Below are 26,712 nucleotides of genomic sequence, written 5' to 3'. Positions count from 1 at the left end.
TTCCTTTGGGAGCTAAATGAACCATACAATCTTATCTTGTATAGATTAGAATATACAGCTTGAACCAGATACTGACTGTTTTTTCTCAAAATTTTGTGAGTCAAGGCCACAACACTGAGCTCAAAAGGATGAGTTGGCAATAAATTACAAGCAAAAGAGGGGTTGACTTTCCCCTTTTTTTCTTAATTTTTTTATACATAACATATTGTAGTTATGTTATGTGACTAGGACCCTCCAGGTTTTGAGTTAAATAATGGTTGAAGAGCCTTGACAACAATTGTCATATTTGGCCGGAAGTCTGCTTCATATTGTACACATAGTGCTGCTACTGCTGCCAACTGAAACAAAAACAAATACACTTACAGTCCTATCTATTTATTTACAAGAAAGGAAGAATAATACCGCAACTATACCTATAGCCATTGATAAGTAGAACACATAAAAACAGGGCATATAGAAAAGAGATGATGGGAAAGGACCTTAGCGACAGCCTTAGGTGGGTAATCAGTATCTAGCTTGGGATCCACACATTGCTTGACCTTGTCCTCACTCAATCTTGGAGTTGCCTATATTGTACAATGTGATTAAAGATTTGATAAGGAGACTAAGAAATGGAAACAAGGCTTAAATAGTAAGAAGTCGTACCCAAGTAACAAGACTCTGTTGCCCTTTAGGCATGGTGTGGTCTACTGGTTTCCTCCCCGTCAAAAGCTCCAAAAGGACAACACCAAAACTATAGACATCACTTTTCTGGTTCAATTGCCCAGTCATAGCATACCTGAATGGTGACAGAAGAAATGCTTACAAAAAATCAATCAAAAAGAAAACTGGAGAAAAAATTGTAGTATGAAATAAGTGTACAAGACCTGCGACATTTCAGAAAGCAATGGCAATTGTGGAAGCCTTTAACCATGGCAACATGCTAAACACCAAATCACGTTCTCATTCATTTTGAGGTAACTTTTATGGTTTAGAATTCTTTCTTAGAAGACTGTAGATTGCAGATATAAACTAGAAAAAAGAAAGTTTAGTATGAAACAAGTGTATAAGATCTGTGAGGAAATTTTGGAAACCTTAAACCATAGCAACTCGCTAAACACCAAGTTACATTCTAATTCATTTGGGGGCAACATTTTTAGTTTATCATCTGGGGCCAGACTTAAGATAACCTTAGGAGAAGTAGTGAGAAAGGATATGCATGGCATATGCCTTGTATCTAGTGTGGCCTTGAACAGAAATGATTGGAAGGCAAGGATCCATGTAACCAACCTCATTTAGTTGGGAATTGCTATAAGGCTTGTTGCTGGCGTAGTCTCTATGTTAGAAGACTGTAGATTGCAAATACAAACCAGAAAGAAAGAAAGTTCAGCATGAAATAAGTGTATAAGATCTATGAGATTTCAGAAAGCAATGGCAATTATGGAATCATTTAACCATGGCAAACATGATAAATGTTGAGTTACATTCGCATCCATGTTGAAGTAACTTTCCTACTTTATCAATCAAGTTCCCAAAAAGAGGACAAGTATATTCACAGTTGATAGTTGTTACACTCACTCTGGCGCATGGTAACCAAAAGTTCCCAAGACTCGAGTGGAATGTAAACGAGCTGCTGTGTCGGGAGACTGGTTGCTTAAATTGAAATCAGCGATCTTTGACATGAAATCATCAAAAAGGAGAACATTGCTGGATCTAACATCTCGATGAACTATAGGCGGTTGAACCTTTTCATGAAGATATTCAAGACCTTTTGCTGCACCAAAGGCAATTTTCACCCTTTGGCTCCAGCTGAGAACTGGGCCAGGTTCAGCCCCCTGTACACCTTTCCTCCCTGAACAAAAGATAAACAACATGATTCAGCATTGAAGTCCTGAAACTTAAATGAAATCAACATATTGAGCATAGTTATCATGGTGTCTAGGAGACCAAAGCATTTGAGTGGGCCTTGATGTTAAGGTGATACCAATGAGGTAACCTTCCAGCAAAAGGGCACTGGGACTCCTAAGCATTTCCATAATAACTATGATCTTGAGTATCAAAGTTAGAGCAGGAGCATTTATTCTCATAAGTAAGGAATTCATTTATACCATGTAAAACATCATGTAAAGACCCCATTGTTGCATACTGATATGCCAGAATATGATTGTTCGCCTCCAAACAGTATCCCAACAACTCAACAAAATGCTCATGCTTAAGTCTTGAAACCAGTGATAACTGCATCAACCATTGGAAGAAAGAAAAGGCAAGATGTTAGACTCAATTCTCAATTGTGAAAGGTATAGCTTTCCCTCTTATTTTATCCAAACATTTTATTAAAAAATAAGTAGAAGAAAAACCTGAGCAGCAAAATCAGAATCTGGCTCTGTTGAAGTACTGGGATCTAGCTTCTTGATAGCAACAGCTTGGCCATCCTTCAAGGTTGCATGGAAGACTCTTCCATAGGAACCTTCACCAATCAAAGCCTTGTCACCAAAATTATTGGTCAATCTCTTCAGCTCATCCAAGGATAAGGCTGGCGTTTCAATTGGTAAGATCTTTGCAGGAGCACTGCTCTTGGCTACACTGGAATTTCTTGGCTGTTCTCTCACATTCCCTAATACACGAGAGAGAAAAATGCATCATAAGCATGAAGGAAATTACAATATTTACGTAAACCCTGTGGAGGGGAAGATGAAAAGATGACATGATAGTGGGCCTAAGTGATTTTATCCACCTTGCAATAATATCAGCCAATTACAGGGCTTCTCATGCAGTAGGAGGACTCAACAGGTCAGTTACTTAAAAAGGAAAAGGAAGCTATGCTAACTGAGCATAGATGAGGTCCAACCACAGTATTGATTCTGTTACTAGCACATTACTAAGTATACCATTACTTGCTTGGTTTGGATGCATGAAAAGCATGAATGTTAGTAAGAGTACTAAGAATTAAGGTGTTTGAAGATAAAAAAAAGTTGTAAGCAGAAGGATACATGTGAGTGAGCAGTTTGTCATTTGTTTAATTATTTTTCTATTTACTCCAAATGTTAGTTAGAGTTGAATGAATGGACAGCTTTTGGATGATACTTAGTCCCTAGAATTTCTCTTGAGAAAGGAGGTCAAAGCTTCCTCCATAAAGCCAATAGGTTGGTTTTCTCAATTCAGTTTTGCATGTGCAACATATGTAAACACAGAATGGTAATTGAATTGGTCAAGAAAGCTTCAAGTTCCTCAAGGGCAACATTCTTTGAGCTGTTACATAACAAGGAGGTCAACTCTTCAAAGGAACAAAAAGAATAATGTAGGAGAGAAAATCCTATGTTCATCATCATCCGCAAACTTGAATACCCTATCACATTCCCCTACTTTCCTTATATTCAGCTCTGCAAACACTTATAGCATCGATATCAATACCTATATGATGGGATCAAATCGCAGAAGCATAATATTCATTGATTACCTAAGTCTCTACAGGATAGTGATTGCCCCATGGAGATTTAGATACACGAATTAGAGAGCCATCTGCTTTGATATTTCAGTGAGACTTCAGTGCTTTCCTCACCCCACCCCCAGTTTGTGATATCCCAAGGAACAAGACTATTGTTGGTACCTGGGGTTTAGGCTCTTCTTTTTTTCCGCTAGTAGGCTGTAATCTCCCCACACCCCCTCTCTCCTGCTCCATCTTGTCTTTGCTTCCCTAGTACATCTTCTGATGGGTTGAGTTATGTCAGGAGAAACTGATGCTCCTCTCACATGGTTGGGAAGTGAGAAGGCATGAGAAATAAATAAAAGGTAATGCAGAAAATGGTTCTGGAAAGGTGATGTGCATGTTTATTTGGAACGAGGTTCAGCCATTAGAGCCATCCTATGGCTTGCGCAGGTTAGAAGGGGTCTGATCATCAAATTGCTTTCCCTATCCACAAAATTCAGTGATTTGCAAGGCATTGACATGGAAGACAGCTGGTTTTCATTTAGCCACTGAAACATGTAGTCGCTTTCTAAACAGGTTCATGCATGCATTGCAAGGTAGAGAGTGGCCTTCCCCAATTTAAAGTGAAGACTCAGAAAATAACCATTCAACTGATCCCATGATCTCTGCCCCTCAATTTGTATCACCTGATCAGTTAGCCCAAACCATAAATTTAAAGCTTCAATTCACCTTGAACTTGGGACCTAACACTAATTAAATTATGCTAGCTAACAGGAAAAGAAAAATGTCTAAAGAACAAATAAATCAATAAATTTATTACAGGTTCCAATTATAAGGTACCTATCTCTTTCCACATGGAACTATAGATTTAGATTGGGATACAAGACAGAGGAAATAAAGAAGAGGAGTCAAAGCATAGCATACCGTATGAATTTCCCCCTCTGGGTGGAGCAGTATACTGATTAGGCGGGGGGCCAAAGTTTTCCTCTTCCACACCTCCACAGCACATCATTTTGCAGGTCGCAAAGATGAAAAACCCAGAGAAGAGACTCAGTAACCCATCTCTAGCAGACGCTCGCAAAGAATCTTATTGATTATTCCTCCAATCTGAAAGAATCTAGATTCTACACAAATCGAATTATAAGTGAGGACCCATAGCGTGTTAAAATCATGAATAAATTCACATGTAATCCGAAAAGCTGTTTTCTACGTCATCAATCAATCAACACACAGAAACCATGAAACCCCCAAAACTAAAATTGAGAAGACAACCAAGATCACAAATTTAGATTCAAAATTTGAGAAGAGGAAGGGTGTAGGGAGGTGAAGATGAAAAAAATTAATGGGAGATTAAGGAGCATTACCTGACAGATTGGGATCAGAGCGACCAAGAAGGGGAGAAGAGGCAAATGTGGAAATCGGGTCAGGAGTCTTTCAGGAGAGCAATAGAGAGAGAGAGAGAAAGAATAGGAAGAAAGGCTACCAGTTTTTTTTTTTATCGCGGGAAACTCGTTTTGAGAATTTAACCGCCAAGTAATCCATGCCTGCCAGCTCAGCATTTCCTTCTCCGATGCCTTCCACAACCAATGTGCTTCCACGTAGCAAGGCCTCTGCACATGCCTTCACAGTCCTAGCATGACCAAGTGGAGGATGACATTGTCATCTTCCCTTATCTAGGAGCAACATTTTTAGAATTTAGATCCTCTCCACCGAGGCGTGCTGTCCTCCCCATCTTCCTACCCTCATAGTGGGGTTGACACAAGTCTACCCATGTATCATAGGCAGGCCATGTTTTGAGAGTGGGGGGACAAGATGACGAGCTGCCTGGTGGAGAGGATTTGGACTCACATTTCTGTGTTGAAGGCCGACAACTTATTTTGCAGTTGATGCCCTTTATGTTATAACTTATAATGAAGTTTTACACAGAATCCCGTGTCCAAAATTCGAACTAGAACATAGATGAAAGGAGGTTTTTTGGCTCTCGAATTAGGGTTTTCGAAGAATCAGATCATAGAATTTTGTTGTTGATCCCATCTAGTATATTCTTGCAACTCGTTTTGGCTTTTCGTCTCCAAGGAAAAATAGGGGGACTTCATTTTTCTTCTGGATTTCGTTTTTTATTTTATTTTTTATTTGTATTATATACTTTTGATGGTTCTTCTTCCTTTTGTCTTTGGAATCCGGATCTTCTCCCCGTCGGGGAAGCACAGAATGCTCCCCCATGACTTCCTGACCACAAAAATCAGTGGGTCCCACTGGTGAATTTTTTTTCTTTTTTTTCCAAAAAGTATTTTTCACCGTGGGCCCTACTGATGTTTGTGGTCAGGAAGCGTCGTGCTCTCCGTCGGGGTCGCTGATCCGGACTCTTGTCTTTGTTTAACTCCCGCACTTGAAAGGCATCCGTTCTTGTCAGGATGCAAGAGAAAGTTTGACCTCTTTAGTTGCTGCAAGATGGATAGCTATTCTGCTTCCATAGCGTGTTTTTACTATTATGACGTGTTGTCTTTCCCATTGCAAAGTAGAGTTCTGATCATTTATGATCACCAGACAACAAGGAAAGCTACAAAGAGTGGTAATTCCAGCACAGCAGACCAGCCTCAAATGCTTTAATTGCTTTCCAAAGGTCAAAGTATTACAAATGAAATGCACAATCCTGTTGATCTGGACCTGACACATGAAGCTTGGCCACTAGAAGTACCTGTGGAATGTTCCAGTTGTTAGATCCGGTGATTAGTTAGTTCCACAACTGCCAGCGGTTTAAAAGTTGCATGACATGGTTTCAGTTATACCATGTTATGATGATGTATCTTTGTGCTTCTTATTTGCCACATGTAATGTTTACTTTATTCTAAGGGAGAAAAACAGCTTCCCTGATTCCCTAACTTGGATAGCATGTTTATTTCAACAACAGGCAATACCATTGAGAGCAGAAAGATTTGGAAAGGGGACTCTATTTTACAGGGTCTCTGATGCAGGAACTCCAGATTCCATTGTTTGAATAGGTCACTGACCTTGTATGTCTGGCTAAACCCTACATTAATTTTCTCATAAAGCACAGGGTTCTCTGAAACAGCAACTGCTTTTCCTAAATTAGCACCAATATCTCTCTAATCTGTCTATAGATACACATTATCAAGTTCAAGATGTATGTCATTGCTCTTTCCAGATACGACCTGTCACTCTTAACATCAACTTCTGCCCATCACCACCAGAAAAATAGAGAGCCAAGTTCCTATGAATTATCAATCCATCCTGACTGTCACGAACTTTCGTGTGGCTGTCACGAATGCTTCTTGGGATTCCTTGCCATGTTAGCTTCCGGTTATTCCCACCAACCTCCAGACTGTAACCAAATTTCTTTGCCTCATCTTCATTACCCAAGAACCGAAGGAATGCCATATATACTGGTACTGTTCCCAATTGGAAAGCCTCAAAATGCAAGCAGAACTGTCGACCAAAACAATTGAACACCTGCAGCAGAAATAATTTTAGGCAATAATCTTAAACAATTCATCACCGAACAGATTATTACGTTGGGACAGCTGGGCAATAAAAGTGATGAAATTTTAGGTAAGCAACTTGGATGATTATTTTGACAATCATCCATTATAATAATAACTTAAGAGGCATAGCAACTTGCAGGTAGTCAACACTGAGTCATTTACCATTGGAATCAATAAGTCGTTGATAATTTAGGGGAACCTCATCCATCAAGCCAAGTATTCAATCAAAAGACTCCTCTTGAATCGTGCATAACCCAAAACATATCATCTTCCAATATTCATCATTCAACCCTTTCAGAAGATTTTTTTTTGGATGAATGCCTTTTCAGAAGATTTGTCCAAGTTAAATAACCACTCAAACTCAAGCAACTACTAGGATTGTGGTAGTCTGATGCATTTATGTTTGGGCTACCTAATCCAAGAGCTGAACCATGAGGTAATCTGACTAAGACCCCAAGAGCAGAGTCTTGCAGCTGCATGGCTGATAGCAATGAAATTCAACATAGACTTCAAGAATCCCAATCTAGAGTTTATCACATATTAAATACTAAGTTCATACAAGAACTTACAGTCAACATCCATGTAGCATTGTCAACCTCCTGAGGATTGGATTTCACATATCGATGGTTGAAGGTGCATCCATCATGCATGTCAACCTTGTGGTCATCCTTAAGATGTGCGACAAGGGTTGGGATGTCCCCAGTGGCAGGACATTCAGACCCAGCATAGGGGCAGTCAAATGGTCGAAATTGGCAATTTTCTTCATGGTTGAGCTTGCTGTAATAGCGAAGTATTTCATGACAACCCAAGCCATTGTATCTACAGGGGAGTTCCAAGGACTCCGCCACCTTCTCCAAAGCCAAGCACCTTATGTTGCCAAGTTCTTGACGACAAGTTGGGCAATGATTCTGCACTCTAACCTTGCAGTTTGAACACAGAGTATGACCATTTGGACACTGCATTTAAAAAATGTATATATAATCACTCAATAAATCATCTTGAATATCAAAATGTTGTAACATACAGGCATATCAAGATTATATTCTGAAGGTAACATGCCAACTCAGATAGTAGGACATGAAACAATAGAATGTACAGTCATCATAACAGATGATGGAAACAGAATCTGTGCAACTTGCTGTCCTGCTCATGTTCACTAAATTTGTGCCCATTGCATGGTAAAACGAATTTGATATTCATATGGTAGTGCAGTTGACAATTGCCAAGTATGGTATGTTAGGCAGGTAACCACTGATTTTGTTGCACACGAGAATATTTGTGTGCCCTAAATGCTAAAATCTTCAGCTCAGTAACCTTTTAATGATCTCACTTATCTCTCTTTCTGGGTATACACATGGGTTGCCATAACTGGATTGGTTGTCTAAAACGATATTAGTTTATTTTCTGGATGAATCTAACTACATCATTAAAGTTCCAGGACCTTTGCCAACTCCACACAAATTGAGAATTATATTGATAATCACATTTTCTAATATGATCAGTATCAAAATTTCTGGAAGAAACTATAAATGTGATCATAGCATGCATACACAACAAAATCAATAAAATTAATACATAGAAGAAGCATAGATAATGGTGTCAACCTAAAGTTTGTCCCTTAATTAAATTGTATATTTCCATCCATGCATGGTTGTACAACCATCTCGGATGAGGCATATATCACTAAATAAAGAAAAGCATATCGATTCGAGAAGGACACTAAGGAGATAATTCACCTTTCCTTTCATCCTGTATAAATTTCTTTGTTGGACAAGGGATTAGAAATGATCCAATTACAGTATTGGACAACCAATTTTATATGTGTCTAATTGCACACTGAATTAAACTAGTACTAAGAGAACTTTCTTATATTCCACACCAAAAAAAAAAAAAAGTTGGAAGTAAAAACTTGAAGAAATGAGAAACTGAAAGAGTAATGTCAAATAAAGAAAGAAATTAAGAAATTAATCATTTGATTCCATCTTTCTCCTTTTTATGGAGGGTAAATTCTCAAATCCATCTCTTGCTTGTCTCTAACTGCTGAAATTTCAATAGAGGGCAGATTATTGGTTAAACTCTTCGATATTTCCCTTCTCCTGAATCTCTTGTTCATAACCATATTTTCTAGATATTCCTAGACGTCCAGTGAACGTGAACTTTTGAGATTTGAGAATCCCCTGGTCATTGACATCCTTGCATCAGCCATCAGTAAGAATGTTTATTAGACCATGATGATTGTCTCTCATGTACATGCTGTAGCAAAAGAAAGTTCCAAGAATGAAACATGGCCCATAATGAAAAATTGTTGAGAACATTTTGCAAGTTGTTAAAACAAACAAAAATGAAAACACACAGAGATTTAAAGTGGTTCACATACCGATGTGGTATGCTACGTCCATGGGCAAAAAAGAGTTTTTCCACTATGTAGAAGAAGAACAGAAGGAAATCTCACAACCACTCGCCAAGAATGACATTACAAGAACTCCCACCCAAAACCCTAATAAAAAATCCCAAATCTCTCAATAATGTAGTAGGCAAACATAAGATACATATATATAATGACTCCAATCGGGTAAACGGGTCAACCCATCGGGTTGGGTGGCCCAAGCCCTCCGCTTCCACCACAGGTCTCCGCAAATGGGTCATTTAGGTCACCCACCAAAATATGTCGTTGCGGGTCCATCTTCCAAATTAGGTACAAGAATTCGGGTCAAAACATAACACAAGTAAATCTTAATCTTATTCATTTCCAATTTATTTCTAAGTTCAAGAAAAATGGAATCAACTGAAAGTCGTTATTTGGAAAATAAAATAAAATGAAATGAAAGAATGAAGAAAAAAGAGTAGCCACCTTCTAAGATGAAAATATTAAGGACTTATTGGGGTGAGATGTTTTCAATTAGATATGGATCCATGCAATGGCAGAATCAGAAAGTACAAACCTGATGAATGGGAGGATACATTGATCTTGTACAAATAGGGCAGACAAGCAGATCGTGCACACTATTGGTTGACAATACTACAGGCTTTCGACTACAAGCAATCTTGGACCTCATACTTGGGACACTTCTACTCTCTACACTTGTATCCATATCATTATCTGCAATTGTAGAATGAGATACAGGGTATTTGTCGCACATGCTGCCTCAGCAAAGGATCTTGTGGTTCCTGAAAACTATGAACTATATCCAGCTCAATAGATAAGAAACCATTCCATCAGACCTTGCCTTCGCCAACTTTAAGGATGTCAATGATCTGTGAAATAAAAGTAAAATAACGTAGTCAAATGGAGATCATAAAATGAAATACTGTATCTCCGAAGAAGTAATATAACAGACACCCATTTTAGCGAAAGTTTTTTTTTTTTTTTTTTTTTTGGGGGGGGGGGGGGGAGGGAGGGATGAATAAGTAAATTCATTACCAAAGAGAAGTAAATAAAAAGAAAGGATTCACCGAGCTAGCTTATGACCAATTCGGAAAAAAGGAATAGTAATGTGGTATTATGGGTCATTTGGGGAATTTTCTGCTCCCAGAAAAGGGACATCAAGGGGGGGGGGGAATCCAATCATTGTATTCTAAACTAAGAAACTACCCCTGGAAGCCCTTTCGCAACTTGTTATAATTTTAGAAAGTTGCATTTTCAGCCAATAAATGAAATATATCTATATCACCAGCTGTTCTCCCATATTCTACTGCAGCAAAGTTACCCGCTTTCTGCTCCAATATCCCTCCCATTTATCTGTACCTCTGACAGCATATATGGGGCTATTATATTCAAAGGAATGAAACAACTTTTTAAAAATTGTATCCAAGCAGCTGTGTTGTTTCTAATCTGATTCAAGTTTAACAGAAAATGGAAATGAGAGCATCCAAAATTATACGTGAATTATATATGTCTGAAACTTTTGAATGTTTTCCAGTTAAAAGGACTTCCAAAGTCCTTTCTCCCAATTTAAGAGCTCTATCTTACAGTCATACATACAATTTTTCTAAACTCACCTTTTGTCTCCCTTCAGAAAACAGTATATTTTTTGGTATTGTGACAATCTATCTCTTGATGAAGAGCAGTTAAAATTCCTAATAATGATGGGTGGCCCATAAATGTCATTAGGATATTATTAAACACTAAAGAAACCAAAGTTATCACAGAGAAATCCGGCTGAACCACAAAAGATCTTTACATGTCTTTCAGTTTGGTAACCCAAGGAAAATGCCACAAAAGAATCATCTGAATATGGTCCATGCAGTGCATGATCAACCAACATGACACAATAAAAGTTAAGAAATTGTTGATAATGTCTTGCCACTTCCAGTTGAAAGCCAAGTGAACTTTAGTATTATTTTGGTGAACAAGTGAAATTTATTTTGATGTTCTCCAGATATAATAAATCAAAAGTGTATGGAGTTTCAAATGAATGACGGTAAGATCGAAGGGATTGTAATATGTTCCCCTCAGTGAGCCTTCACTATCTGAGTCTTTCTTTGGTCTTTGGTGATTCACAGTCCAAGCCATTTCAGTTCTAGAACTTAGAAGAGTCACCTTCACATACCTGTTTAGTGCTTCTCAGAATAATATCAACATCAGGTAAGCAGATATTCAATTAAAGATGGGTTCACACTAGTTAATATTCAGGTTCAGCAGTGGTGCTGAGTCCTTACACCCCGAGCACTAGATTATCTTCAATCCTCTCTTTGACCAGCCAATAATACATCTATTACCAAAAAGGGAAATAGTGAATTTATACTTGGGTGAATGGCTATGTAGATTTTCTCAATCCATAATATTTTCTCATTTCAGAATGAGAAATTATGATGTGTAGTCCCAGCTGCCTCTCCATTATCATAATAAAGGGAATTTTGTAGGTGTTGAAGCTATGAATCATATAAGCAAGCATTGCTGTCAACAAAACAAGAACGAGGAGAAAAGGCCCCAGGATCTTAATAAACCAAATACGAACTGAACATAACCTGATCCCAAAAGATAAAAGCAGGGGTGAAATGACCATGCCCAACAGGAAACAACCAAACTGAGTTATTTCTTCACTGACTCTTCAAAAGTATAATTACTATAACCATGATATCCATTTACGATGACTTCTGAAGAATTCGACAATAGGACTTGTGCCAAATACCAAAATCCAGTCTGAGCTATATAACAAGAATATCATCATGCATCATACAAAGACTAATACAGTAAATTAGAAAGATCGAATCATCTAAAGATAAATTGAAACAAACTTAAAAAGGAAATTTATGCTCATTGTTCTCTGATCATTTCTTCTTTCAGAAACACCCAATTACTGAAAATAGGGACGAACCTACATCAAAATTCGACTTGCATTTCCTTGAAAATCCAGTTCTTGAAAATAAAAAGGTTCAAAAAGTTAAAAATTAAACATAACTACTAAAGCCCATTAGCCAATTTGTCACTTTCAACCAAAACAGATAGAACAAGGGTGTAGGGTGCTTGGGAAGACAAAAAGGGGAGGGGGTGTTGGGGGGGGGGGGGGGAACGCAGAGATAAATCAATACCCAGATGAGATCTCTTGATTTTGGTCGTACGTCGTCGCCTTCAATGATCCATGAGAAGGACGATTGAAGAAAGAAATTGAAGTTGGGTATTGCTCAGAAGAAGAAGTGAGAGCCAAGGGAAGCCGCAAAACGAATTCAAGGAACCGGTGAAACAAGCTCCAAATTAAGGCGTCTTATTTTAATTTGGGAAACCAACACTGGTCTGCTTCGTTGGGAGATTCTTTGTCTGCACATCCCTTCTTCCCATTGAGCGAGGTTTCCGAGCTTCGTGTTTGTTCTCAAGTCTTTAACAGTAGCAGTCAAGTTAATTTACTTGCTTTCTTTCTGTTCGCCTTAATATAGTTTTTCTGCGCTGCTTTATTTTATACTTTCCTTTGATTAACCATCCACCCCTTCCCGCACGCAACGTTTGAATTTTTCATATTTTTTAACGTTGACGTTTACTTCTTCCGTTTCTTCCAAACAAACGCGTCGTACAATTGGTCCGTTCTACACTTCTGCACTGTGACCTACGATAATACTGTACTGTCGAGCTTAAATTTCCGTTGGATATGGATCTAATATGTCACTCCGATGCATCTACACTGTTAATAAGAATAATCACCTATAAGTTTCTTTTCCTTTTTTTTTTTAAGTTTCTTTTCCCTTTTTCGATAAATTACCTTTTACCTCCTCAATTATTCATTAACATTATTTTCCACTAAAGCAAAGAAAATATTATCTTGTGTGGCACCCACTATTTTTAGAGTAAAACTAGTGTCACTCAACCGTAACACCATTAAATAGTGTCTAAAATTACTTAAATGTCCTAATTTTTATTTAAGTCATTAAAATTTGAAATTCAAATTAACCAAATGTTCTTTATCCAAATACCCCTCAGGTGAATAAGGATAAAGACATTTAAGTAATTTTATCTGTTACTTAATAGCAAAACATAACTATGAACAACTTTTAATCTTTCAAATAAGTGTCATGTAAGTTACAAGATAATAATAAATGGTCACTCGATTCACTCCAATAATATATTAATAGTGAGTGTAAAAAACTCTATTATCTTTTCATATGTTACCAAAAGTTTAATTACACGCTGCTAGCATGTACTAGAATAATTATGGTGAAGTGGGGTAGAGTTTGTACAGTACATGATGAGCTTATCAAAGTGGTCCAAAGATTGAGAAACATCATCTTCAAAAGCTTAGGCAAATAACTTTATTAGCATTAAAATGTTGTGAAAGAGTTGCATTTCAGTAGAATGTTTTGCTTTACACAAGATTATAGTTGTTACTTTATGGCATTAGTAATGTCTCGTCTTATGAACCTGAATCTATCTCTCAAGGTAGAGATCTTTGCTCTTATCCTGAATTAGAGAGAGGGATCCTTAATGGGTCTCATATAAATGTCACCCCTATTGCGTAATAGAAAAATATCAGAGAAACATAAGCATCTAACCTAATGCCCTAGTGGTGGTTGGAGGATAGAAGTCTTGCATATCGTAATGGTAATTAAAAATCTATTTATTACATGGATTTTATCTCCGCTTCTTCGGAATCAACAAATGTTGAATCTGACTGAAATCATAAAGCCACCATACAAAGCTGCATTCACAAAGTCCTTTTCATTGGTATACAAATTTCTTTTGGTTTATAAAACAATACTTGTGGTTTATTTTCTTCTTTTTTGTTCTTGAACTTCCTGAATACATTTCATTGTAACAAATGGAGACCTAAAGATCTTCATCTTCAAATGCTTATTCATATGGATGAGGATCCCTGAATTGCACAACTGGGTCAATTATAAGAATACAAAGGACAGACCAAACATGTTGAAGCTTTTTTTTCTTTCAGGAAGCATGTGATTTTCTGTTAAATTTGTAGCACAAGTCTTTGACTTACATTTTATCTCTCAAAGACAAGTGATCTGCTATTTAAGTTTACAGCAAAATCTGATTTTTCTATTTTTCTTTGAAACTGATTTTCTTATTTTTCTTTGAATTACTTGGTCAGCCAAATCTGCATATTGGCCCAAAACAAAAGAAAATCACTACAAGAACAAAAATCCCAATTCAGAAATACAAAATAATGAATATTCCTTGCAGTGCGGATTTTCAGTTAAATGCCAAAAGAAGTTAAAAATTTACTTCCACATCGTCAAAAAAAATGCAGCCATCCTCCTCTAAACTGCAAGGTTCACTTCAAGTCACTTCCGAATGTATTAATGTTAAGTAACAAGACTATACACTTACAAGCAAGCTTTGTACATGTTTTCTGTGCAGCTTCTCATTTTCACTGTCACCAGTCTGATTTTATTGTCTCTGTTTTATCTTCTTTTCCTCAATTGCCATCCATGGATTCCTTCAGTCCTTGAAATTTTATATCAAGCTGGTCTAAGAGTACTTTTAGGTGCACTTATCCATGGGCTATCAGCAATAGCAAACCTCCATAATGCACTAACATGCTCAGATGAAGCATATTCAATGCCAACTCGAGGACCAACCAGCACCTTCTCTGGTTCTGGCCCATCTAAAATTTCAAGTCCACCTGGCAGAATCCACACTTCTATTAGAAGAGTTGCTGTCTAGGAACATACTCATATTAGAAGAGGCACTGATCAATGTCCAACTAAAGACAGAAGAAGGTGTGCTTACCAGGAGTGAAGAGAGGATGGTTTGACCATTCTGTTGATAGCCCCAGCGCTTGACCAACCTGGCAAGCAGTGAGGAAACAGTAAGCTGGGCTAAGCATGCTACTCTTGAGTATATATGTATAAAAGTTTCTTTTTGAGGTGTATCAAAATAGTAGGGGTTTAGTTTCACAATGATTTTTGATTTTCTGTCAAAAGGTCCGGATAATATCAATTGCCAATTGGAGATTAGATTTTTAGGTTAACGAGGCAATCCCATGCCTGGCCTTTTTCTGGAGCTCAACTTAATCAGGTTGAGATTTAGTTGGAAGCTAAGGGTAAAACCGTAAAACTACCATAGCAAAACTATGTCCATTTATGCTGAAAAACAGAGGATTCTACTTGGTCATATGTGCCTAAAAATGGTTATTCTAGATTGAGTACAAGTTATACATTATCCTTGGGAAGAAAGATCCTCAGCATGAAGTTGACAAGATCATACATAAACTAATTGTTATCTTCAATTGAATATGGACCATGATTAATTCAGTGTTCCCCGAAAGCACCTGAAACTATCAACTGTGACCCTCAGAATCTCATTCTAACAAAAAGAAATGAGTTCATTTCTCTTCCACTTAAATTGTATGCTAATGAAATCCATCTTAAATGATAAAAGATATGCATTTGAATGTGTTACAGAACTGGAAATGCTAAGATCTGGCTTTTATTATGCCAACAATTGAGGTTCTAATAGGAGTCATTTTGCGCTGAATTCCTTTTCATCAACTGAAAAACTTGAAAACAGTGGGGTCTTTTTTTTTGCATTGGTACGTATGGGTCTGAATATCTTTATAGAGAATTATTCCTTTATTTCAAACACAGAATGTATTATTGACATTGTCTGATTTCTAAATTCTAAGATTCACCTTTCTATTGCCTTATAAAGACACGCATTGCGGAAAAAGTTCCAGAGTAAAAAGGGCAAACACGATGCTGAAGGCTTCTGCACAAGCAGAGTCCTTGGGAGGGGGCAATTTTCCTATGCAACATTACCCCCAACAATTTATGTTGTGAAGCTGTTTCGACGACCATTGCACCAACACATATGGGAGATAACTTTATGGAGGGTTTGTTCAAATTAGAGAAACAAACCCTCTCACACTATCCCATCTATGCATCTTTATATGAACTCTTTTATTGATTGGCCATGGCATCTTGATATAGACTGATAGAATTACCATCAAAATCTATGACAAACTGCCTTAATTAAGCACCAAATCTGAACAGGTAGATAAAAGAAAATGGGCAAGCAATTGAATCTAACCTTCCCTGGCCCTGTAAGGAGGACAGGCTTATCAGTCTTCTGACCACGACGCTGTTGAATGGTCTCTAACCCTGCAATTTTTCATGGAGCTACTATAAGTAAAATAGTGGTGTAACATCCTTTACAGTTGAAAACATGGTTGCTTATGTCATCCCAAAGCATTAGCTTTATGGTTCATTACTCAACAAATACAAGGACATTCTTTGTTTTGTAATATAGCCCTTATGGTACAAGTGTGTTAAAAATTCAAGAGTCTCATCAAATCTACAAGCATGAGGGTTGGTGTAATAAATTACCCATGACAGGAGCACAAGAACGTATCAAAACTGCTGCACCAGCCCCTTCCTTGTCAGCTACAACATTGAGCATCATATGGAGACCATAGCAAAGATAAACATAAGCATGCCCTCCTGGTCCAAACTGAAACCCAAGTACTAAAGTATAACCAGAAGGACTTCAATAGAAATAATCAGAACTAAAGAATGCAGTAATAACTAAAAAAAAGTTTTACTTACCACAGGGGCTGTTCTTGCAGTGATACCAAATCGACCATGGCAAGCGGTGTCATTTGGCCTGTAAGCCTCTACCTGTGAAGAATCATCTATAATCAGAATAAGTAATCAAACCCCCTTTTTGCTAGGGATTTTCACTTTGTCTCGATTGCGTTAGAATGCTACCTCAGTAATCTGAAGAACCACATCATCTCGTCGGAGATACTTCCCGAGGAGACGGGGTGCGAGATCTAGGGCATCGATTTGGAAGAAATCAGGGCTCAAGATCGCAGCTTTCTCAAGAACGAAGGACGATTCCAGAAGTTGCGGAATGGGCTTGGGTTTGGGTTTGACTTTGGGTCTAACAACAATGGAACTCTTAGACCTTAAAGTTGAGGTTGAAGTCGTCAATGGTGGTTCTTCATCTTCCAGTTCATCGTCGTTCGCCGGAAATGTTTTCTTCGGCTTGATGGCGCGCTTGAACCTTTGACTTTTCATCTTTGGCTTCCCCATGCACCACAATCTGTCAGCTTGAAGGTGATGCGAGCTGAGAGCTCGCTGCTGCAACATTTGTCTGCAGATGAGGGTTATTTTCGTAAATCAACAGGGAACTCAAACCAATGACCAAATGACCATTTCAATACCTTTTTTTTCTTTGCAAACATGTACATATATATACTTTTGAAAAGGCAAAAACTAAGAACTTCATTTTTTTTGCCTTCTTTAATAGAAATAGCCAAATAGGAACCATTTCAATACCTTTTCTTTTTTTTTTTTTGCAAACATGTATATTATATATAACTTTTAAAAGGCAAAAACTAAAAATTTCAATTTTTTTTCCTTTTTTTTAAACAGAAATAGAAACATTTATTCAAAGTGGAATAAACAAGTTTGTTGTGCATGACTCATGCAACTAAGGAGACGAAGTCTACGAATGCCACTTTTCCTTCTTAGAATAGAAATAACCCTCTTAGTCAAGGAGTCAACAATGCTATTGATTTCTCTAGAAATTTATATGGTTCTATGCATGATTTTAGATTTCGCATATCCTGAATGAAAGGGATATTTAATGGGTGTATTGTTTGCACCACATTGATCGACTTGCATTTGCTCACAGTTGCAATATATAAATATATATTAATGTGTCACATGCTTATTGGTGACTCTGCAATTCCACATGTGTATTACTTTAATGAATTGGAACACCTGCCTTATTAATTCTTCAAGACCTCTTTCGAATGGCATATAGTTCTATATAGAGTATGCTGGATTCCATCATTGTTCTAGAAATGGCATAATGGCTCCCCTTTAGCATCTCTAACAAGACTAATGTAGCCACTAGAATAGATCGAATAGATCCATCCCAATTAAGAGAGACACAATTTGGTGGAGGCTTATTCCAAACAAGTACTTTCGATCGGCCAAAATAGAAGTATAATTTAATTCTTCAACGATGAAAAAAAGACCTACAGACATTAGAATCAAGAACACGATCTTGCAAAATGTAAAATATACTGTAAATGAGTAGACTAAACCGTAAAAATGAATATTTAATGATCAATCCTAAAACATCTCTTAGTGAAGTAAAGAAAAGATAACATTTTTGAATACCTTCTTTTTTTATAGGAACATTTTTGAATACCTTCACAACAATGACTTGGTGGAAACTCTCTGAATTCTAGATTCTTCCAAAAGCATCAAATGGAAGTATTTAGAAAATTCAGAAAATTTATTTTTGGAGGTCAAAGTAGTCCAGTCTTGAGATCTACTATTCGTTGCTCCTTCTATTTTACTGGCGTCTTTCTCCCCTGTCGGCTCGTTTTTGCCGTGATTTCATTCCCAAAGCCGCGAACATTCTAGTTTTCCTTTTCTCCTCCCATCCCATCGTACTTGAAGCTTGGAGGCGCAAACTATACGTCGCTCTGCGACATTTCTTCGAGCATCTTCCCTTCTCTTTTCTGTTTACCCAGCGTTAGAGCTCAAGAAAATCCATGGCCAAATACGGGGAAGGAGACAAAAGATGGATCGTGGAAGAGAGACCAGATGGTACCAATGTTCACAACTGGCATTGGGCAGAAACCAACTGTCTCGAATGGTCTCGCAATCTCCTCACCCAGCTTCTTTCCGACCTTACCATTCTTGATGGCGAGGGCAACCTCTACATCAAAACCACGAAGGTCGAAAAGGTCGATGGAGAGGCTTACGTTAACGTCCGCAAGGGCAAGATCATTCCTGGTTACGAGATCAGTGTTTCCGTCTCATGGGTAGGCGAGGCCCGTGATGCCGACGGCAAATCCCTTCTCAAGGTCGATGGTTCCATCGAAATCCCTTACATTTCCGATGAGAACGCTGATGAAGACCCTGAAATCAAAATCACTGTTAAGGACGACGGTCCCATTGGGAGAAGACTGCAACAGGCATTCGTTTCGAAGGGGAAACCAATTTTGTTTGAGAAAATTAGGTTATATGTCCAGAGCATGGCCAAAGGTGGTCCTGCTAAGGAAGAATTGGAGGTCAAGAAGGCTCCTGCCGTCAAGTCTTCTTCGTCTACGGCGGCCGCCGCAGCTTCTCCTTCCCCTGCTCAACAGAAGAAGGAGACCAACAAGAAAGGGTTCAAATCGATTTCTTTGTCTGAGAAGTTTCATTGTCCGCGCAAGCATTTGTACGAAATTTTGATGGATGAGAACAGGTGGAAAGGGTTTACTCATAGTAATGCGAAGATCAGTCGGGAGGTTGGTGGTCAGTTTAGTCTTTTTGATGGCTCAATTACGGGGACTAATCAGGAATTGCAGGAGGGTAAGTTGATTGTTCAGAAATGGAGATTCAATAACTGGGCTGATGGGATACATTCTACGGTAAATGCAATTCTTTCTTGGGATTTGATATTTCAATGTCTTCGTCTCAGTGAAGAAGCAAATAAATCTGGTTGTGTATTGACACTTAATGGTCTTTGCATTTACAGGTACGCCTTACCTTTGAAGAGCCCCAGCCTGATGTCACTATCGTCAAGCTGGTACAGGTTGATATCCCCGAAGAAGACAGGTTAATTTCTGGTTTTGATTTCTTTTGGTCCTGTTGTTTTACATTCTTGAAAGTTATAACCTTTTTCTGACCTGTGATTTTGTTCTTGTGACGCAGATATGGGAACTCTACTGTTATTGAGAACACAGAGAGGGGATGGCGGGACCTTATATTCAACCAGCTACGCACACTATTTGGTTTTGGAGCCTAAAATTTTGCATTGAAAGATTTCTTTCACTCAATGGAGAATGTTGAAATCAATCATCTTGTCTTTTAAGCTTTTGATTGTTAATTTGATATAAAGGTCAAATGGTTGTTGCTAGATGTTGTACCAAAAAAACAATTGATTTGCAAGTTCATGTTTTATTTTGGGATCTATGCTTCTTCATTGAGTTTACTTCTAGTGTTTTTCATTTAATGTAATTCATGGTAGAATATGAGGCCTCCTAAGCATATCGTTGGTTTTATGGAATGTCTCTCTTAGTGTTTTGAGTATTCATATCTCATTCTCAACAAAGGAAATAAAACAACATGCTGCAAGCAGGTTCTTGCATGTTTTATGCTGCAGATAATGTCATGTCATATGGTGAAGACAATATCATATATTTCCTACATAGGAATTGATTTCGGTATGCATGATGTATAGGATATGTTCCAGGATTAAGGCAGTAATTCTATCGTACGTTTCTTTATTGCCTAAACTCGCTTATTCTTAGGAGTTGTTGATTTCTTTTAAATCAGGTTCAGTTTCCTATTTAGATTACAATTGTAATTAAAAGTGTATAATTTGAGGCATAACCCAGGATATATATCTTCAGACTGAACCTATTGTGATTCACCACATCCTCTCCCAGTGTTCTCCCTTTCTTCTCTTCATTGATTCTGGTTTGCTTTCTATTTGATTTTGTTACATGGTATTAAAGCAACAAAAAAGAAGAAAAAATAACAATAAATCTACAAGTCTGAACAAAGAAAAGGAATATCGGTTTCTTTATCTGCTGTCATTTGCTGCTCTCGATACTTATACTATGTTCAACAGTCTTCACTCTATTCACAGGTTTCTGAATGCTGATTGTTCTCTTAAATCTGCTAATCATTGTTACCCAGCTGCTGCTTGTGATTCATTCAACCACTTATGATCTGCTTGCTAATAAGCTGCTGAATATATTGTTACTTTCTTATGTTGCTAAACTTGCTGCTTTTTGCTGCTTGTGTCTCCTAGGTTTCTTTTGGGGTGAATTAGGTTTATAACTCGATTTTCTGTTGAGTGCTTACTCTCATTAACCAGTAACCTCTTATTAACCTCCTTTATTTAGTTTCCATCATTGGAAGTTGGCTTGATATCCTGATCCATTAGATCTTTATGCCCCTGACAGTTGTGTATGCTCATGCATTTGATGTTATGATGAACCAAATGCTCTAATGGAATACTGTAATTATTAGTATGCACATGCATTCGATGTCATTGATGAATCAAGATGTCAAGAGTGTGAATTCTTGTATTAGTTTCAAGAACATTATGCTCAAATTATTAGTATGTGCATGGACTTGATATTATTGATGAATCAAGAGGTCAGGAATGTGAATTATTGTATTTCTTTCAAGAACCATAAACTGTCTGTGACTAACATTTTATGCGTAGTAGTCAGTTCAGTGTTTGTAGGCTATAATTTGAATGACATTAGGAGTTTTAACAAATGGTAGTATAACGGTATATGTTGATTGCCTCCAAGGTTTCTTTATTTACCTACTAAGGAGATTTTCATCACTAGGTGTGTTGTTAACCTCAAGCAAGTTGGTCTAGAAAGCTTAGGCAATCTTATGCAAGTTGAATCAAATTTAGGTGTTGACTCTCAAGGAATGGGGTAAATATATTTATCTCATAAAAAATGGACTGATGAATTTCTTTCAAAGGGTACGTGTGGATTAAGAACAAGGAGAATCCTTGTTTTTATTCTAAACAAGTAGTCAACAGTGATGGTTCTTTTCAGCAAGTTTTACTGTGGTAGTGCTCTAAAAGTTAGTTACTGTTTTGTTATCTTCAATCATTTTTTACTGTTTGCTGTTATTATCTGAGAATCTCCTTAATTGGAGTTGTTCACTTTGATGTCTTCTTCTATTTGATTGGCAATTGTGATTTATTTGGTAAGCAGGACCTGGAACTATAACAAGAAATTACGAGGTTAATTTGTGAAGGTTCCACATTATGGTCAATGTGTCTCTGTAGTTATGCTGATGCATGTTGTTGGACGGTTGCTGATTCTAGTCCTAACATTTCTGGGTAATTTTCGGCTAGCATTGAATGGGGTTGTGGGGTTTGTTTATAATTCGTCGAGCTTCATTCCCCATCCCTCTGTTTCAATGGTGTCATTAAACAGTGTCCTTACTATTTGAGCTATAGCAATGCTGTGGACCTTCGCTATTGCATCATTTAATTCAAGTATGTAAATATGCTTTTATTTATTGAAATTTCAAGAATAAGCTGCTATGATGTGGTTTGTTGGTTTGAACCTCAAACAGGAATTGTAGGGGGTTGTCTATGCAGTCAATTGAAGATTAAAAAGCAATTGAGATGAACAGGATGGGAGGTAATTTTATACATTATCCTCAAGAAGAGGTGATAGGTGTTCTGTTCTATCTACTGCTGGGACGATCTCCTTTGCAAATTTTTCTTATTCTTATCAATATTTGTCGGATGAACTAGGGGTGAGCCTTTAGCTGGTTAAGCTCTGTGACATTGGCTTCATCTTTGATGTGACTGACTGAGATTTGACAGGGGGACTTTTTTCTTTATTTCGTGGGTGGTGTGACTGGTGTTTGCGTATTGGCTGTTCTGACTGTTCGTTGATAGTTTGAGATTGTTCTCTTATTGGCAAAGTGTCCTTAACTGATGCATGATCTTGTGATCATCTTGATTCTCTGCTGCCTGACAACAACCCTGCTGTTGCTTCATATTGTGGTCCGTAGAAATCTTTGTTTCTTTTTAACATCAACATTTTTTTCCTTCTTTGAAGGTGCTTGTGTGTAAGTGAGGCTCCGTACACAAAGAAATAGAAAATATTGTTTCTCACAAGATTGTTCTCGTGGCTGTTTCTCTTTCCCATTTGTTTTGTGGCTTCATAAGAAGATCCTGAAACTCTCTGGAAAACTAAACCAGAAGTTCTCTGTTTTTTTTTAGTATATTTTTAATATGCATATATATATATATATATATATATTATTTTTTTTTATATATATATATATATATATATATATATATATATATATATTATTGGTGTCTGATAAATTGAATGAGAGTGGGATTAATGTTAGGGTAACTCATGGCTAAAGTTCAATGTTCAATGAAAACGTCTGGATAGTGGCATTTTGGCTTTCGGAAATCGTTTTCATATTAAAACCAGCAGATATTAAAAGAAGGCTTTTGAATTCAACAGAAATTTAAAGAAAGCATTCTTGAATCCCAAATTTTATTGGATAAATTATATTATTATTTTTTTATTTTATTTTGATTATCAAATTTCCAATTTTCGATGATTTTCGAATCCGAATCTGAACACTGTTAGAATTCAGGCAAAATTTTGACTAAATTTTCGACTGTCCATTTATTTGTCTAGGCCGAGACCAGGGTTCGCGAGACTTTCCTTCAAGAGAATATAATCCGCTTAAGTCTTTATTTTATTTTATTTTTTTGGGTAGTAAAGCAATCCGGTTAAGTCGGATTACCAAAAAAAAAAAAAAAAAAAAAAATCAGGTTAAGTCAAGAAGACTCAACCAACCACTGCCACTGGCCACTGCGACACACAAAAACATAAAATAAAAATGTCGTCAACAAACGCCAACAGCTACAGCGACGGCGACGGTGAGGGCACCCGCACCGGCAACGACGACGGTAACCTTGACATCATTAACGGCGATAGCATTAGAAGAAGAAGTCAGAACGGCAACCTTGATGCTGATACGGACGCTCAACCTCCAATCATTCCTCTCCTCTACCCTAACCGTATTGATGATGATGATGCTGATGCTGGTACGGACTACCCTGACTTCATTCCGTTCTTCGCCAATCCCGAATTCATAGGCCTCATCAACAACAATTTTCAGCCCAGTCAGCTCGGCTCAACTCCAGCATCAAGATCTTTCATCGAATCGATTCCCACCGTCAAAATCACGAGCTCCATGTTGGTTTCCGATACTCTCCTCTGTCCTATCTGCAAAGACGAGTTCGTTGTCGACCTCGAGGCCAAACAGTTGCCTTGCAAGCATCTCTACCATTCTGATTGCATTCTGCCATGGCTTTCACAGCACAATTCTTGCCCCGTTTGTCGATTTGATCTTCCAACGGAGGAGCGAAGGGCTCGAGTTACGTTTCCGATTTCGGATTACAACGATAGGAGTCGCCGGTTTATGTTGCCGGACTCACCTCAGATGGCTCAAGCTGAGACCAGCTTCGGAGGACCTGCGAATAGTAGTGAGACTGTTTCTAGCTGGCCCGCTTCTGGATTGAACGAGGATGGTGATACTGAATTGTCTGAAATTAGGGTTTCTTATTCTTCCGATTGAGTGGCTTTTGCGGATTCCATGTTTGCAGGTGCCGGGTACTATTTTCGTTTCTCCATGTCTTTCTCCTTCGTTTATGGTCTCTGCTGGAGTAATATGTTTATTTAACCTCCTCAAGTATCGAAGTTTCAGTTAGTATATTATATGTCTAAAGTTCCTGAGGACTTGCAGATCACTCTCTTCATTTTTGTTAGCAGTCTTCTTTCTACCTCTACTAGTTCCAGGATTCTAACATGAACTTGAGCTTTCATTCTTTTTCTTGGACTGAAATGTCATTACCTTTGTAGAGTCCACTGTCTGTTTACAGTTTGGGAGAAAAATGACTTAAATTAACCTAGGGAATATTATAAGACAACATGCTACAAACATGAAATAACCTGAGAATAGAAGTTATTATGCACATATGTCAAAATAAAAATATTTTTAGCATAATTCTTTGCAGAAAATATATGTTATAGAAAAATGTCATATATTTTCATCTCTATTTTTCTGGCATTATAGTCGTAAACCTAGATAAATTATGACCATGTTTATGCATATTTTTCTTTACCATTGAAGTGACTATTCTCTTTGTCACCGAAGTGGTTTATGTTCATTTACCACTGAAGTGACTTATGCATTTACCACTGAAGTGACTTATGGGTACAAGGTCATGTACACCTCATAGATTGTCATCATTCGCACATATTTTCAATATTTCCACTTTACTCTAGTCACAAGGGTTGTGCTTGTCAACACTATGTCTTTTATTCCAATTCAGTCTTATATTTGTTAAACTTTTACATTTAATATTTTAAGTGAAATAATACTAATGATTGCATAATTAAATCTAGAGGATTGTCAAATCATATCTAAATCATAAAACACATGTAGATATGCAATTCAAACATGTACAAAGTATGCGGATCAAATCCAGCACATTACATGCGAAGAATCAATCAGGTGCATAATATGCGAATCAATTAGATGCATAGTAATTACCCAAAAAAAATAAAAATTAGACGCATAGTATGTGAATGATCAAACACATGGTATGCGAAAAAATCATAGGTATAATGTGTGAATCAATTAGACGCACAAATATACGAATCGATTAGAAACATAGTATGCTAATAAGTTAGGCGCACAATATGCGGTTCCATCGTAAGTATTATATGTGAATAAATTAGGCACACAGTATGCGGATCCACCCAACAAATAACATTGTATGACGATCCCTCTATGATCCCTCTTGTTATTGTTTAGTCCCCTTAATTAACTAGACTCCCTTTTTTGAATTTGTGATTATATATGCACTACCTACATCTATTTCTTCCTCACTTTGCCCCCCGGCCCGGATAGTGCTTTTATCCTTTGAATATTGCAGCTGCTTGCTGGCATAAAGTTAGTCGATGCTTGTTCTTCAGATACCGTCATTGCTTATTCTTTAGGAAAATAAGTATACAACCCATGGGCCTTCTTCTTCATAAATTCTTGAGATCATAACATAATTACATAAATTGAGTTATGATACTCATCTATCTTTTCCTGATAAGAGGCTTTATATAAAACTGAATGATTTTCGATTATTTAAGAACATGTGAGTTATCAATCAAGGCTTCATCTCTCTCTCATTTTCTCTTTCTTCTGTTCCTTTCTTTCTTCTCTAAGGCTTTTTTTTTTTCTCACAAAAGCATCTCACCCCCTCCTTATGTGTAGTTGAAAATAAAGATTAATAATCAGTTAAAACCACCTCATCTTTTTTCTCTCTTTCTCTTCTCGTTCTTTTTCTTCTTTTCGGTAAAAAAAAAAATATCTTTATTAGAGAGAAACCATGATTACAATCAAGAGATAAAATATAAAATTCTTTTCTTTTTTTCTTTTTTTGGATCCAAGGTTCACCCGGACCAGTTTGCGCACACCACGACTACATCTTCAGGAGAGCTTTTTTCTTCTCTTTCTTTTCACTTGGCGCGTTGCCCCCTCACCTTTCGTCTTTTTCTTCTTATAGTTACAGAAAAAAGTCCACCTCACCCCTTATTAGATATACTATACCACAATTCCCATTTTACAATCAGGAGAAAGCACCTCAAGTCTCTTTTGTCTTCGATTACTCACACTTTTCATTATTTTTTGGGCTAAGATTGATTTGAGGTAATCAAGACAACAGGAGGTGAGGAAGTGCTAAATAATGCTCAACTTGATGAAAATCAACAAAAATGGGAACCTCCGCCCGGAATTAGTTGAACGGCGTGTCTTGGTGAAAGGGGACAGGTGGTG

General features: G+C 37.4%; 4 protein-coding genes across 4 annotated transcripts; 1 reads left to right on the top strand and 3 right to left on the bottom strand.

The window, feature by feature from the left end:
• LOC149003737 (protein CYTOSOLIC ABA RECEPTOR KINASE 4-like) lies at positions 1-4,860 on the bottom strand. The gene is made up of 8 exons (XM_089136761.1): positions 4,771-4,860; positions 4,331-4,530; positions 2,337-2,593; positions 2,088-2,214; positions 1,558-1,831; positions 646-778; positions 480-566; positions 1-338 (listed from the first exon to the last, which is right to left on the bottom strand). Exons 2-8 carry the CDS (start codon positions 4,416-4,418, stop codon positions 225-227), a joined length of 1,080 nt encoding a protein of 359 aa, XP_088992887.1. The 5' UTR covers positions 4,419-4,530; positions 4,771-4,860; the 3' UTR covers positions 1-224.
• An 889-nt stretch (positions 4,861-5,749) lies between these two features.
• Positions 5,750-12,762, bottom strand: LOC149003736 (E3 ubiquitin-protein ligase SINAT2-like). The gene is made up of 4 exons (XM_089137959.1): positions 12,442-12,762; positions 9,852-10,164; positions 7,479-7,865; positions 5,750-6,877 (listed from the first exon to the last, which is right to left on the bottom strand). The coding sequence occupies exons 2-4, from the start codon at positions 10,047-10,049 to the stop codon at positions 6,557-6,559; spliced, it is 906 nt and encodes a 301-aa protein (XP_088994085.1). The 5' UTR covers positions 10,050-10,164; positions 12,442-12,762; the 3' UTR covers positions 5,750-6,556.
• Positions 12,763-14,078: 1,316 nt separating this feature from the next.
• LOC149003735 (DNA-3-methyladenine glycosylase (MAG)) lies at positions 14,079-17,499 on the bottom strand. The gene is made up of 6 exons (XM_089137315.1): positions 17,062-17,499; positions 16,900-16,971; positions 16,681-16,804; positions 16,385-16,455; positions 15,086-15,143; positions 14,079-14,978 (listed from the first exon to the last, which is right to left on the bottom strand). Exons 1-6 carry the CDS (start codon positions 17,443-17,445, stop codon positions 14,815-14,817), a joined length of 873 nt encoding a protein of 290 aa, XP_088993441.1. The 5' UTR covers positions 17,446-17,499; the 3' UTR covers positions 14,079-14,814.
• Positions 17,500-18,570: 1,071 nt separating this feature from the next.
• On the top strand, positions 18,571-23,046 carry LOC149003734 (uncharacterized). The gene is made up of 3 exons (XM_089138358.1): positions 18,571-19,730; positions 19,838-19,917; positions 20,014-23,046. The coding sequence occupies exons 1-3, from the start codon at positions 18,867-18,869 to the stop codon at positions 20,105-20,107; spliced, it is 1,038 nt and encodes a 345-aa protein (XP_088994484.1). The 5' UTR covers positions 18,571-18,866; the 3' UTR covers positions 20,108-23,046.
• Positions 23,047-26,712: the final 3,666 nt, after the last annotated feature.

Source organism: Hakea prostrata, chromosome 10, assembly GCF_041222555.1.
Source record: "Hakea prostrata isolate BN-2017 chromosome 10, UWA_Hpros_2, whole genome shotgun sequence".
NCBI lineage: Eukaryota > Viridiplantae > Streptophyta > Magnoliopsida > Proteales > Proteaceae > Hakea > Hakea prostrata.
Note: the sequence above shows the minus strand (reverse complement) of the source record. Positions and strands in the feature narration are given on the sequence as shown.

Bases quoted from the DNA above. Each gene is read 5' to 3' on its own strand.
- LOC149003737 (XM_089136761.1), bottom strand. From the start codon at position 4,418: ATGATGTGCTGTGGAGGTGTGGAAGAGGAAAACTTTGGCCCCCCGCCT. The intron at 2,594-4,330 runs GTATGCTATGCT...CTCGTGTATTAG, and splicing joins CAGAGGGGGAAATTCATACG to GGAATGTGAGAGAACAGCCA. The intron at 779-1,557 runs GTGAGTGTAACA...GTCACCATTCAG, and splicing joins TTTGGTTACCATGCGCCAGA to GTATGCTATGACTGGGCAAT.
- LOC149003734 (XM_089138358.1), top strand. From the start codon at position 18,867: ATGGCCAAATACGGGGAAGGAGACAAAAGATGGATCGTGGAAGAGAGA. The intron at 19,731-19,837 runs GTAAATGCAATT...TTGCATTTACAG, and splicing joins CTGATGGGATACATTCTACG to GTACGCCTTACCTTTGAAGA. The intron at 19,918-20,013 runs GTTAATTTCTGG...CTTGTGACGCAG, and splicing joins GATATCCCCGAAGAAGACAG to ATATGGGAACTCTACTGTTA.
- LOC149003735 (XM_089137315.1), bottom strand. From the start codon at position 17,445: ATGTTGCAGCAGCGAGCTCTCAGCTCGCATCACCTTCAAGCTGACAGA. The intron at 16,972-17,061 runs GTAGCATTCTAA...GATTCTTCACAG, and splicing joins TGGTTCTTCAGATTACTGAG to GTAGAGGCTTACAGGCCAAA. The intron at 14,979-15,085 runs GTAAGCACACCT...GGATTCTGCCAG, and splicing joins CCATCCTCTCTTCACTCCTG to GTGGACTTGAAATTTTAGAT.
- LOC149003736 (XM_089137959.1), bottom strand. From the start codon at position 10,049: ATGTGCGACAAATACCCTGTATCTCATTCTACAATTGCAGATAATGAT. The intron at 7,866-9,851 runs GTTTGTACTTTC...TTTTAAATGCAG, and splicing joins TGTATCCTCCCATTCATCAG to TGTCCAAATGGTCATACTCT. The intron at 6,878-7,478 runs GTAAGTTCTTGT...TTTCTGCTGCAG, and splicing joins ATGCTACATGGATGTTGACT to GTGTTCAATTGTTTTGGTCG.